We start from the raw sequence: 15,069 nt of genomic DNA, 5'->3' as shown, positions 1-15,069 counted from the left end.
AAGGGGAGTAGACAAAGTAGAGAATCACTTCCCCGTAGCGCCCAATCCAGTTGTCAAATTTTTATAAAATCTTCTTCACCTCTACAAACTCATCTGTCACCAACCTCTATTCTGTTTCTCTACAGTTTTCCTCTACATCTTTTGCGTTCACACAGGGTGGTACAATACATGGACCCAAGTACAGTTCAAACTCCACATGCCTAGGTCCTTCAGAGTTCTGCCCAAACCCAGTATATCTCAACAGCACGATAACACCAGTATTACTGCAGTGTGCCTTGTCATGCACAAAGGGTGGAGAATGGGAATACTGGTGAAGGGAAATTTTGTATAGACACTGATATGCCTGTTGGTGAATGGGAAACCTGACATTTTCTTTTTCATTTTCTTCTTCCTTCTCTCCTCTAGAGATGTTTCTTTTTTTCTTTTTTTTTGAGTTATGCTCATGGTACTCTACACTGCAAACACACGATAGTTAAATTAAGATACAAAAATGTGTGTTCCCTGCAGGAAGAGGCAGTCTGGAGGACAAAGGGGTATGGCCAGGAGTCCTCAGGACTGTGGGCAGGTGGACACGGTAAGCCAGTAGCCCCCAGAGCATACCTTCCAAGTCTAGCTGAGGTGGCACACGGTCTGACTCATCTAGGCAAAGAGGGTAGGTGCAGGCTGATGAGAGCCTACTGGTGTGCGCCAGGATTCTATTCTCATGCAGGTAAAGAGAGCAATGACCTGTCTTGCTTGCTTGAGGAAGAATATTGGTAAAGCAATACCAACAGAGCCATCCCATATTCCTTCTGCAGACGGATCTTTTCATGAAATACAAATCGACTTCGTACAGTTAACACCCTTTAGGAATTATTGTTATGTATTGGTGTGCACTGATGTTTTCTCAAACTGGGTAGAGGCATTTCCTGCCGCCACGGATGCTGCTGTGTTTACCGCAAAGAAAAATTGTGCAGAAATTTGTGTGTAGATAATGGTACCCCTAGAAGTAGGAGCAAAGCTTGAAATTGTACTATTGTGATCATAGATACTGCCACTAGTATTATGTAGCTTCGGAACCACTCCCAGATCTTCACTCGACGAATCACCCTCTTCAAAGTTTGTTGTTGTTTTGGTTTTGGTATTTGTGTTTTTTTTTTTTTTTTTGGGTTGTTTCTGGAAGACAACCTCATGTCATGATTGATCCGCACAATGATCAGAAATACACCAATAAGGTGACAGTACAGTACTTTATTGAGATGAGCCAGCATTTGAGAACTTGACAAAGAACTTGAAACTGCTGATTGCTGGTATGCCAAATGCTAACTGTATTGATTATGAACCAAGAGACTGTGTGATTGCCCTTACGCTCAGGTTGCCTAATAGACAGGTGGGAAGGACCATACCAAGATTTGTTGACAGCACTAAAGGTTGCCGAAAGAGAGACTTGTGTCCACTCGTCCCACTGCAAGAAGGTCGCTGATCCGGAGAGAACTCGTGACAAAGTAGTTTATTGCTCACATTCATCGAGTTTGTGAACTGTGTGTTCAAACGTAGTGATGAGCGGATTCGGTTTTACTCGGTTCTCAAAACCGAATCTTATTGGCTATCCAAAACACGTGACATCAGTGAGCCAATAAGATTCGGTTTTGAGAACCGAGTAAAACCGAATCCGCTCATCACTAGTTCAAAGTGAACTGTGTGTTCCACGTGAACTGTGTGTTCAAAGAGCAAGGTGGAGAGCAAAGTGAACTGTGTGTTCCAAGTGAACTGTGTATTCAAAGAGCAAGGCAAAGAGATCGCAAAAGTATCACCAGAGACTCTGTTCCGTGAAGACTGAGAGGCGGCACTGTTGAACACTACCTGAGCGTACTAAAGGATTGCAGAAAGACCAGTCATTGTAATTGATTTGTTATGAACAAGAGTTGTTTTGTTCTATTTCTCTTTTCTCTCTTTCCCGCTGACAAACATTTTCTTTCAGGATATTCTATTTTGCAAGGTTTTTTTTATGAGGAGTCGAGTGTGGGACTGGAACTGGTACTGTAGGAAGAAGTGATTTCCTTATAGGATCCCAGGATTAGCCGATCAGTTTGTTAAAGTCAGAGAAAAATCAAAGTTCTAGTAGTTATGGAGTTCAGAGGTAATCAGGAACAGTCAGACAATGGCTATTCACGCATTGCAGATAAAGAGCTCATTAATATATGTGGAAGAAAGGTTTATGAGTGGCTCTCCCCGAACTCCGAAGGTTTATGTTATTTAGGAAGGACACTACTTATAACCCTTGTTCAATGATTAAACAGACCTAGCATACGTTCCAAAAATGGAAACAATGTTCAGAAACTGATAGGAATATGTAGATCATGAAAATTTTATATGTCACTGTCACGATTTGTTTGTGTCTTCTTCACCTACCCAGCAGAACCTCAATTGAATCCAAACATCAGTGTACAAAGACGTAGGTACATGTATGTGTGAAATGTTCGTCGCAAATCAGACTTTATAGGCCAAAGCACTGTCCCAGCATACTCTATAGGTTGAATGTTGTCCCACACCCAACCAGTGGTCCCGTGACCGCCGAGTGCATATAGAGGATGTCTCGTCCTCCTCCCTGTCTTCCCCAAATATAGTCAAGTGTCTGATTTGCAAAATGCATACATACTTGTGTCTAGGTCACCGATTATGGTATGAAATATTTCTTATGTTAATAATTGATGGCAGTTATTGTTTACTGCCAAAGTCAAAAATATTACATAAAGAGAACATACAAACTACACACATTTAAGTCGCTATACTTGCAAATATGCGCAGCGAGCACAGCCATATATGGTAACACACGCATTTACACGGACATGCCACAGAGATGGATTCGACACTTATTTCATACAGTACATAATTATAATAATATCAAGCGCCAGACATCATGATGATTTAAAATTATCTAATGAATTAATGTCATGTATGTGTATTATTTGAACGAAACCAGATACACCTGTCATATTTACTATTAAAACAACCAGCTTAATGTGTAGATTAATTTGATACTTGTTATGAAGTTGTAGGACATTGCAGCGAATAGTTATGATTACATGTATAAAAACTAAAATCACTTTGTTAGAACAATGAATGTTACAGTGGACAGGGAACTCAAGCCAGCCCTTTGGATGTCTTCAAGGCTGAATCTGATTACCATATACAAAGGAACTGGTGATTCATCATGAGTCCCCTCCCCCAGAAACTAGATGAGACATAAGCTGACCACACAGGAGGTCAGAGTTAGTTGCTTTTTGGTCTCAGAGGAAGATGAAGTCTCAGCATGATTTTACAGAGGAAAGAGAGAGAGAGAGAGTCATATTGAGGGACAAACTTATATGAGAAAGATATGGTATTGTATCGCTGGCATGTAACTGAAACTGCATATAACTGTATGTAATTGTATGTTCTAACTGTTTACTGTGTGAGTTGTATTCATGTAACTATAGGTATACTGTACTTTGTAATATATATTGAATCCATATCCTTTTAACAACAAATATATACATCAATGAGCTTTGGAACTCAGATAATGTGTGGGTGCATTGTTTTCTCTTATGGGATGCAGTGTTGTGCAATGTACAGCGCACATTCATGGGATATGGTAATAAGAGTTGCAGGCATTTACAATATATATTAGAGCGGGCATTTTAAATATTTGTGAGAAATCAATTTGGCATTCTTAGTACTTTCCCTGTCACATCACCCGTTTCTTTTTTGGCAGTTTTTCATTAGGTTTTCTTGCAGCTTGTGTAAATATAGGTTAATGGGCCTACTTCAGAGTTCATCGCAGCAGCAAATTTGTTAGCAGTTGGGCAAAACCATGGGGGTAATTCAGACCTGATCGCTCGCTAGCTATTTTTTGCAGTCCTGCGTTCGCATAGTCGCCGCCCACCGGGGAGTGTATTTTAGCTGTGCAAGTGTGCGATCGCATGTGCAGCCGAGTGGTACAAAAAGATCTTGTGCAGTTTCTGAGTAGCCCAGGACTTACTCAGCCGCTGTGATCACTTCAGCTTGTCTGGGACCGGAATTGACGCCAGACACCCGCCCAGAAAACGGTCAGTTGCCACCCACAAATGCCCTCTTCCTGTCAATCTCCTTACGATCGCCCGTGCGAATGGATTCTTTGTAAAACCCATCGCAGAGCAACGAACCGCTTTGTACCTGTGCGACGGTGCATACGCATTGCGCAGTTCTGACCTGATCGCAGCTGTGCAAAAAACGCTAGCGAGCAATCAGGTCTGAATTACCACCCCCAATATGCACTGCAGGGGGGGACAGATATAACATATGCAGAGAGAGAGTTAGATTACGGTGGGGTGTGTTCAAACTGAAATCTACTGTAAATTGCAGTGTAAAAATAAAACAGACAGTATTTACCCTGCACAGAAACAAAATAACCCACCCAAATTTAACTCTCCCTGCACATGTTATATCTGCCTCCCCTGCAGTGCACATGGTTTTGCCCAACTGCTAAAAAAAAAAACCCTGCTGCGATCAACTTGGAATTACCCCCATGGTTTTGCCCAACTGCTAACAAATTTGCTGCTGTGATCAACTCTGAATTACCTCCAATGTATCCGTCAGTTTGCGGATTTTCTGGATTTTTGTCATTTCATTTAATAACAAAAAATTTTGCAGGTCAGTTTTGAAAAAGACACTTTCCATTTGATAAATACGCCAAAGAAATGCAATTTGGTGATAAATTTCCCACATGGTCTTTTTTGTCATTGCATACAGGGGTTAACTGGGAAATTGTAACGTGAGAGGAAAGCGTACTGCACTCTGCCATAAACAGCAGCTTTTCATTACAGTTGGGTTTTGTGGTTGTTTGTATACCGCAGATTAATTATATTACAGTTACAATTTATATTTTTCTTTGGCAATTGTAAAATGGTGCTGTCTGTGGGTTTCTTGTCGTCTACCTTCTAGTTTAGTTTTTAAACTAGAAGGAATAAAAAGAAAATAATTCTGAGAGTTCCTCATTTTGTGATGGCATATTAGATAAGAGATTTTTTTGTAGGATATTAAAAAGGTTAGCATGCTGCCTCACAGAGCCTGGAGCTATGGGCACAATTCAGACCAAGAAACTGGGTGGAGTTTGTACGTTCTCACTTTGTGGGTTTTCCCTTGTTATTCTGTTTTTCACCCACAGTCAAAAACTATACTGGTAGTCTCATTGCCTGCTGACAGAAACGGACTCTAGTGTATACAGCTGTGTTTTTGTGGAAGAGATATAGGGCCCGACTGAGACCTGATCACTGTTGTGCGAAATCGCACAGTGGGCGATTATCGACTGACTGCGCATGCGTATGCACCGCAAAGCAAAGGCGCAACGCCAAACAGCAACAGGATGGCGCGAAAATTTTCAATCGCAGGGTGATTGACAGGAAGAGGATGTCTGTTGGTGGTAACTGTCCATTTTCTGGGAGTGTCAGGAAAGACGTAGGCGTTCCCAAGCATTTTCATGGCGGGTGTGTGACGTCAGCTCCGGCCCTGTTCAGCCTGTTTGTATCGCACTGTAGGAGTAAAGACTGGAATAAACATTCGATGGTGAGTGAGTTGCAAACTGGATTTGCAGATTTCCGCTGTCTGGTGAAGTTTTTGCACGGCGTACGCATGCATTTGCACACTTGCACGGGGCGGGTTTTCACTCTCTATGGGCGGCGGCTATCTTATCGCAGACCACTGCCAAAGCGCACAAGCAGCGATCAGATCTGAATCGGGCCCATAGGCTGTCAGCTCCACGGTTATAGGAACGGATTTAAAGGATTCAATTATTCTCTGTACAGCAAGGTGAATTACGAGGCCATATAAATCAATGGTTTATGCTTACCCGCCCGTAGATCCGCTCCTGAATGCAGAGGGCCACTCTGGCTCGCTTTATATATTGTGAATTCCTATTCCATTGAACAATATATAATACAGAGCCCATCATGGTGCATAGAACCAAAGGTACAGCCACATTGTGATGAATAATACATAGTATGCAGTCCATTCCGATGACATGTATACAATGCAGAGTTCCACTGGTGCCTAGAACATAATGCAAAGACCCCCTAAACAGTATATCAGGGGCGGCCAGACTTTTGGAGTTGGCGATCTGCTTTGAAAGCTAAAAAGCTTTTGTGATCTACCTAGGAGGAATAATAGCGCGCGCCTGCGCAAAAAAGGGGCGTGGCATAACAAAAAGTGGGCGTGGTATAACAAAAAAAGGGACGTAGCCTTGCTGCACAGAGTGTAATGACTGCCTCACACGAAATAACACATTGGACCCCACAGGTAAAAACCTCAAACACATATGCCCCCACAGTGCCAGATACACACATGCCCTCACAGTGCCATGTGCCCACAGTGCCAGATATGCCCCCACAGCGCCAGATTACAGATATGCCCCACAGTGCCATGTGCCCACAGTGCCAGATATGCCCCCACAGAGCCAGATATGCCCCCACAGTGCTATGTGCCAGCAGAGCCAGATATGCCCCCAGTGCCACATATGACCCCACAGTGCCAGATATGCCCCACATTGCCAGATATGCCCCCACTGAGCCATGTGCCCACAATGCCAGATATGCCCCCATAGTAGAGCTCACCGGAGTGGAGAGCGCAGCGCGCGCTTCTCCTGTCTTCCGCCCGCCCTGCTTCTCAGTCTAATCTCCGGCTGTGACGGCAGCGTGTATGGCTCAAATCAGGCGCCGGTCCGCGAGCTCTCATTGGCTAACGAACCGGCACCTGATTTGAGCTATACACTCTGCCGTCACTGAGGAGGCAGAGCGGCAGGCAGGAGAGGCGTGGCTTCGGGTGGCTGGGCGGCGGATCGCGATCGACTGGTCGCATGTCCGCGATCAACCAGTCGATCGCGATCGACTGTTTGGCCACCCCTGCAGTATATGATGCAAGGACATATTTTTATGAGCTCAGTACTTCCCCCCTCTACCCCTCTACACTGTACATATACATACACGTGTGCTGTCTCCTTCTCTATGTGTCTCCGGTCAACTGCTGCTGTGAAACTCCCAACCGGCATAAGTACTGTAAAGTGAGAAGAGTTTGACAGCATCAGCTGACCGGAGACACACAGAGAAGGAGAAGAGCACCGATCCGTGGCTGCAGCAGGGGGTAGGTACGTTTTCTTTTATTATTTTATTTTTTAACTTTTTTGTTTTCAGTGATTAGCCGGTGGTTTATTTAGACACACATGGCTGATCACCGGCAGTCTCTCCAACCTCAGCCTTCACTGCCAGCATGCAGGGAAGGCTGAGTTAGAATAGTGGAAACAGGGGGAAGCCCTAATAACGCTATTTCCAGATAGCGTTATTATCACAAGGCTTCCTGCTGTATATTTGACAATTTTCTCTTTGGTAAATTCGGCCACCACAAAAGGGTGAAAACACCCTTTTTCACACAATTTGAGTGAAAATATGTTTGATAAATACGCCTGTAGCCACTATGTAAAAGGACTTGTCAGAGTGGCAGAACCCAGGCTTATGCATTCAGCGGACTGCCTGTCTTTTGCACATTCTAGATGAATTTTATGCTGAGAACTGCATTTTAGGAGCATTATTACCAATACTGAATTAAAATCATATTAATAAAATATCAATATATCAACTCCTATTTCGCTTTAGGAAGAGAGGAGTACATTGGGAATACAGCAGATTTGGAGGGGGTGTCCCTCTATTTTAAAACGCTCACTTCTTCTGGCTTTGATGATTCGTTGAACGTCCTGTATTGCCAGGAGAAGGTGACATCCTCAAAGCCGATGCAGGTGGCAAAGATGCAGGGCAGGTAGACGTCCGTTCCATTCCGGGCTTTGATCTGAGAGTGCTTGTCTACGGATACTTCTAGTGTGTAGCACCTATGGGCCAGTAACATAGCTGGGGGTAGATAGAAGTGTTAATCATTACATGAGGCAAGTAATACATAATCATTTATATTACTGGTTTCTATAATGGAAACGGCATGTAATATAGCATTTCATACCTACGGTATAATAATATAGGGCTCCCGTGTTTGCTGGTTTTTCAGGGGCAACCATTTTTTTCTACTCAAAATCTATGAGGTAAATTTACTAAGATGGGGGATCTATTTAAGATGGAATGTTAGCAACCAATCCGATTCTACTTCTCATTTACCTAGCACCTTCTAGAAGATTATACGTGGAAACGGATTGGTTGCTATGGGCAACATCCCATCTTAAATAGAACTCCCATCTTAGTAAATGTATCCCTATATTTCTCCATAATGAAAACTTCTGATAAATACGAGGACAAAGCCACTGGCTTTCTGTAATGCTGGCTGTCGCCGCCACCCCCGAACGCCAGTAGCATGTAAACCATGGGGCACTGCAATCGACATGATAGCCCTGGATCTGTAGATGCTTCTGATCAGGGGGGTAATTCAGAGTTGATAGCAGCAGCAAATTTGTTAGCAGTTGGGCAAAACCATGTGCACTGCAGGGGGGCAGATGTAACATGTGCAGAGAGAGTTAGATTTGGGTGGGGTGTGTTCAAACTTAAATCTAAACTGCAGTGTAAAAATAAAGCAGCCAGTATTTACCATGCACAGAAACAAAATAACCCACCCAAATCTATCTCTCTCTGCACATGTTATATCTGCCCCCCCCCCACCTGCAGTGCACATGGTTTTGCCCAACTGCTAACAAATTTGCTGCTGCAATCAGGTCTGAATTACCCCCATGTGCAGAACTAAAAAATATCGCAGATGTGCGTAACCATTGCATATTATTATTATTATTATTATTATTATTATTTATCAGGCGTAACAAAGCGTATGCAGTGCCGAACATTGCGTTCAAAATAAAAACTAACCAAACTTCACAAGTACAATATATAACACCGAACCATCGCATGGCACACCGCGTGAATATAAAACAATACAGTAAAACCAAGGCCAGGGAGGAACATGTACAGCGCCACGGGTAGAGTAACTTGCAGTAGTTTGTAGAAGCAGGGATCGGTGAGCTTCAACAACTCTCTATGACCCATCACATGGCCAAGCAAACAGTATCAGTTACTGAGAGGGGGGACGAAGATATAAAAGACGCAGAGCACCGGTGGGGAGAACAGGAAGGAAGATGGTCCTTTCAGAGAGCTTGCATGCAAAAGAGAAAGAGTGAAAAGTTGGAGGGTGAATTGGGGGGATCCGGTCGTTAGGTTGTCAAAGTCAGAAAAATATCACGCTACACACTGCCATATATGCACCTCATGCGAGTGCCTGCTGCGTGTGCATGAGCCCTCCCGTGCGTGCGCATACTCTCAGTTGCGTGCACCCGCAGGCGCGCGGTATGCGCATTTACGGTAGAGTTTATGTTCGTCTAGCGGGCGACTCAATCGTAACATATTTTATTCATATAATGTATTTTGTAGATTATGGTCCCTTTGATAGAATCTGAAAGTTTAGTTAATGTAGTATGTTCAGAGACAAAGAGATCCCTCTTTGTTTGATACGAAGGGTCAGACAGGGGTGACACAGTGTTGTTTAGTATCCATCGGAAGAGAATATAATTAGCAATATTCCGGTGTTGGTTTGAAGCGGATTAATCGCTCGTGCGTATAGTTATGGACATAAGAAGTTTATGGACATTTACTATATTTGCACTTTATTACCCATGCGGCGGGAAACCCAGTTTCCCTCCCACCTGAGCAGTTTGAAATAGTCACAGCCCACCTGTATGAACCAACCTATGACCTTTTGTTATAATGCGAAGACGAATTCCTGTGTCCAATGAACAATAAGAATGTAGGGGCCATTGTACTGTATTGTGTGTAGTGCATAAAAGGACAAGCCGATCTGGGCCAGCTCTCTACTCTCTTCAACGGTTCTCATTGCTGATAATCGGGAGCTGGATATCCAGAAAAGGCGCTTGCGATTGTTTCCCCTGGTGCGTAAGTTCTCTGCAACCATATTGTCTCTTATTTAATGTTATAAGCCATTCTCTCTCTCTCCTCCCCCCCCTTTAAATGTAATAGTATCTGTATTGTATTTTATGTGTAGTTATCCGGTTAGGTATTTTATGTTATCTTGGTAGTGTATAACTTGTATTGTATTATTCTTTTGCAATTGAACGTTCATTCATTTCCTTAAAAGGCGTTAGACCCTTAGACCGGTATTTGACTGTTTATTATATTGCTAAGGGGTTCTCTGAGCGTCACATACGCTCATACAGCTTTTAAACTAACAAGGTTACACTGTGTTGCATTTACACCTTATCACTGCACAAGGGTTTACAGTATAAGTACATTGTTTATGGTATAGTTATAAAGGTTTAACACTGTGAGCGTCAGCGCCGCTTGTGATCTCCTCGTCGTCCCGAGCGTCCGCTACGCTGATAGCGTATCATTACGTTAGTCGGCAGCCCATAGCGTGCTTGCCTGTACGCACTAAGCCGTGAGCGAACGTGCCGCTTGTGCGTCTCATCCACGGCTAAGCGTTCGTTACGCTACGTGCGTACTCTTACGGTATTCCATACGCCAATTGCGTACTGTGTTCTTTAACCTTTTAGCGTGTTTTATACAAGGTATAGAATAGGCATTGTCAATTGGGGACTCGCCCGCTCTTCACATATCTGCACTAGGTAATTTCAGCAGACATTATCGATCAGCAAAAGGCGGGAGGTAATATTCCTCGTAGTGCTGACCAGATAAGCGTCTGCTTCACTTAGTAAGGAGTGCTGAAGGAATCCAGGACCGAAAGGTAGGAACAGTACGTTATTGTCTTTTTAAAACCTGTTTAGTTTCTGTTTTGCGAACGTACGCATAAATACACACACCTGTATTCCTTGGTTAGTATTATTTGTCCGTATTTCATTCTCCTGATTGCCACACATTAGTGATAACGTGTTGAGACATTTGTTGTTATTAATAGTTACAAGTAATATTTAAGGAAATAATTGTAAAAGGCACACACACAATCTCGCCTAAGAATACAAGGGAGATTTGGGTGGTGTATAGTGAATGATTATAGTTAAAGATCATTCACATTGATAAACGTGTAGTGTGTAATTGTGGACGTACTTGGTCTGTGTATACGTGTCCTTACAAGGGCAGGGCGTACGCAGCAAGGGTCGACGCACGGAGCGTGTATTACGCAACGGAGCGTACGGATACGCCCACATGATACAAACCGCACGATAGTTTAGTAAGCGATAAGGAAATAACGTGAAAATAACACAAATCTATCTCAAATCCAAAAGTTTAAAAGTTAAAAGAAAAAGACTTTCTCTGTTGCAATTCTTCTGGGTTAAGCTAATACCGAATGAAAGGATTTCTGCGCAGAAAGAAATAAAAAAATTAAAGTGTACATGTGGTAAGAGTGTGTGTATATATAAGATTTCTCTTTTATTACGGAAGTGGGAACCATAGGCCAGTAGAAAGAGATACACCAGCGAGAGTGATATCGTGGGGTGGCTTGGGAGGCGTTCCTTGTTAGACTCGACACATTAATGAGCAGTAGAGTCTGCTGTACATAACAGACCAGGAGGTCAGGAGGTCACAGACCAGGAGGTCACAGACCAGGCACAGACCAGGAGGTCACAGAACAGGAGGTTCAGGTACAGCAGACTAGAAGTAGAGAGCACAACCGAAGAGGGGTTGGTGCGAAACCCATATAGGCCAACAAAGCTCATCGCTGAAGGAATTCGCAGCAGAAATTTTCAATTCCACTGATCGTTCCGCACATAAGATTAGTTGTTTGTGTGCAGATACGATTGTACCGCATGTGATTGTGTGCATTAGCGTGTCTTGAATTCAAAAGAACGCTACTTGCACATTGTTAACGTGATTTGTGTAATTTTATTTTATTTTAAGGGAAGTAGCCTGATCACTCGGGGACATTCCAACAACCGATACTTGCTGGGGAGGGTAAGACACTCCCACACGCCCGAGCAAGTAGACGTACTTAGGGGCCCTAGGTTGGGTACGGAACCTCTGGGAACTTTGGTCGCCGTATTGGCCAGCGTGGGCGGAGTTAAGTGGGCGGACCTCGAGGCAAAACCCCCACCGCAGCCTTACCCCGGACATTTTGGTTTTCTGTGAGGGTTGCCAGAGACCCTGATTGGAAGTCAGAGGTAGTGAAAGCAACGCCTGCAGAGATGGGGGCCAGTTGTTCAGGTAAGGGGCGATCAACCCAGGTTCAGGTTGATTTGGTAAACCGACCAATCGGGTCGGCAAGGTATATCATGTGTGAGAAATATGGTCATCACACAGAAATGTTGTGCAATGAATGGGAAAGGATGACTGTGCATGACGGGGAAAAGTTTCCCCGGGTAGGTAGTTTTAACCCAGAAGTGTTACAGAATTTAAGGAGAAGAGTTTGTCTGATTAAGTCTTCAAAAAGGCGTATTAGACATTATGATTATTTAACATTGTGGCAACAGGAAGGTGAAATACAAAGGGGGTTGGCGCAAGCCACTGGATCTAACCCTATCAGGAAACTGATAGCTACTGCTCCCCCACCACCATACATACCTGGAGAGAAATTGGTTGCAGAGAATGGCACTCAGGGTCATATTAAATGTGTAGAAGTTAAGGATAATGTAACCAAAGTAATTAATGCTAACACTAATCCGTGCAAGTTGTACCCTGAACTTTCCCCAGGATTGTGACCAAGAGGATGAGCCCACAACAATATCAGCACTCTCCCTAGCAGCCACCATATCAGAAACAGCAGTAGGCACGACTCAACCCATAAGATTAGCATCAAAGGCCCCTAGCGGAGGGACAGGTGAGGTCGTATCGACTGGTAAGTACGGCACCATGCACTACGCTGAAACCATTTCACCAAGTATTGTAGAATCTACACAGACAGATGTTATTAGACTTAATCCCGTTAGGGTAATAGCAGTGCCAAATGGGAAGACTGATACTTCAGGGGCAACCCCTATCAGAAACATCGCCATGCACTGTCCCTTTTCCCGAACGGAATTAAGGTCAATGATGTCTGAATTCCCTGATCCTAGAAAAGACTTAGCTGCATGTCAAAAGTATATTAGAGAGCTAGGAAATTCTGCAGAGCCAAATAACAAAGATTGGAGGACAGTTTTGAGGGCATGTTTACCCCCCAATGTTGATCCATTAAAGTTTATCGCTGATTGCAAGTTAGATGAGGAAGTACCACTAACAGATGAGTATAATCAGGATAATGTAAAGAGAATCAACTTACAGTTAGGAGTATATTTTCCTGCAGTTGTAAAGTGGAATAAAATCTTTACAATAAAACAAAAAGAAGGTGAATCCACATCAGAGTATTTTCACCGGGCTCTGCAGGATATGGCTAGGTACACTGGTATAGATGACATTAAAACAAATGTACACCACAGGGAAGTAGCTGTTTCAGTGTTAATGGACGGGCTAAAAGAGGTTTTAAGGAATAGAATACAAACCACTAGGCCTGATTGGAGAGGTATGTCGGTGGATGCATTGGGAGAGGCTGCTGCTGGGCATGATCGGAATATCATCAGACACAGGGAGTCACAGAGTGATAAGTTAATGGCTGTAAGCATACAGGCCCTCACTACCCGGCCACCTCAGCCCAGAACTGTGACCCCTGTGGGTAAGTCAACAGGTGTAAAATGTTATTATTGCCACAGAGAGGGACACATAGCACGTGATTGTAAAACAAAACAAAGGCAAAATTCATATCAATCCCCTAGACAACGACCTGACACGAGACATTGGGATCAAGGACCAAAAGGGCGGAGCTATGAGCCACATGCAGGGGAAACAAAAAGGTATCCCCCAAGAAGAGACTGGCAAATCTCTGATAGTTCCCATCTACCCCCACCACAGGTAATTGCTGCCAGCGCGATTCAGGGAGGTCACCATACCCAATAGGGGTGTGGCCACACCTGTAATCTGCAGCCAGTGAAATTGATTGCAAGTCTTGGAAGTGAACCCGAGATCACAATTGATGTAGCTGGTAAATCATTAAATTTCCTTGTAGATACGGGGGCGGTCAAATCAGTGATAAATTCGACAGTGGGCATGAGAACCACTGGTAAAACAATTCCAGCCATGGGAGTAACGGGAGTAGTACAGCACTACCCTGTTAGCAAACCAGCAGAGATTACAATAGGGCCCTTGCATACCAAGCATTCCTTTTTGCTGGCTGCATCGGCACCGACTAATCTCCTGGGAAGAGATTTATTGTGTAAAATGGGGTGTGTCATTTACTGTACTCCTGAAGGTGTATTCTTAGACATACCTGAGAATCACGCTCAGGAAGTACGAGACATGCTAGACTCCCCATCAAAATTAATGTCACAAACCGTTATGATAAATAGGAGTTCATCCCAGGTAGAAGAAATGACATCCCAAATACCAGAGTCACTTTGGACTAAAGATGGACAAGACACTGGATTAATGGCAAACGTAGCTCCAGTAGTTGTGCAAGTAAAAGATGGTAGGATAGCTCCAAAAATCCCACAATACCCTCTGAAGCCAGAGGTGGAGTTAGGAGTATACCCCGTAATAGAGCGCTTGCTACAACAGGGCATTCTGGTAAGAACATCCAGCACTGCCAATAGTCCCATCTTCCCTGTGAAAAAGAGTGGGGGGAGGGGTTACAGGCTAGTGCAGGATCTAAGGGGGATTAACAAAATAGTTGAGAGTCAGTTCCCCGTAGTGCCAAATCCAGCTGTCATCCTTATGCAAATCCCTCCCACTGCGAAATTTTTCACTGTTATTGACCTCTGCTCCGCCTTCTTCTCGGTACCTCTGCACCCTGACAGCCAATATTTGTTTGCATTTACATACAGAGGAGTCCAATACACATGGACTCGATTACCACAAGGTTTCATAGACAGCCCAAGTATATTTTCACAGGCTTTGCATGATTGTTTACAGTCTTTCCAACCAGAGAGTGGATCAGTATTGATACAGTATGTGGATGATCTACTACTGTGTTCAGATTCACTGGAAGCGTCCCTGAAAGATACGAAACAGCTCCTGTTTCATCTTTCAGACACAGGACACAAGGTTTCCAAAGACAAGTTGCAATTATGCCAGACTAAAGTAAAATATCTGGGACACTGTCTGA

General features: G+C 43.7%; 1 protein-coding gene across 1 annotated transcript in view; it reads right to left on the bottom strand.

The window, feature by feature from the left end:
• The window catches only part of SCN4B (sodium voltage-gated channel beta subunit 4), a 147,892-nt gene that overhangs the window by 45,240 nt on the left and 87,583 nt on the right, over positions 1 to 15,069 (bottom strand). Inside the window, exon 3 of the mRNA XM_063943593.1 lies at positions 7,708 to 7,889. Coding sequence (XP_063799663.1) covers positions 7,708 to 7,889 — 182 coding nt within the window. The remainder of the gene's footprint in view (positions 1 to 7,707; positions 7,890 to 15,069) is intronic.

Source organism: Pseudophryne corroboree, chromosome 10, assembly GCF_028390025.1.
Source record: "Pseudophryne corroboree isolate aPseCor3 chromosome 10, aPseCor3.hap2, whole genome shotgun sequence".
Taxonomy (NCBI): domain Eukaryota; kingdom Metazoa; phylum Chordata; class Amphibia; order Anura; family Myobatrachidae; genus Pseudophryne; species Pseudophryne corroboree.
This window is presented reverse-complemented; position numbering and strand designations above follow the sequence as displayed.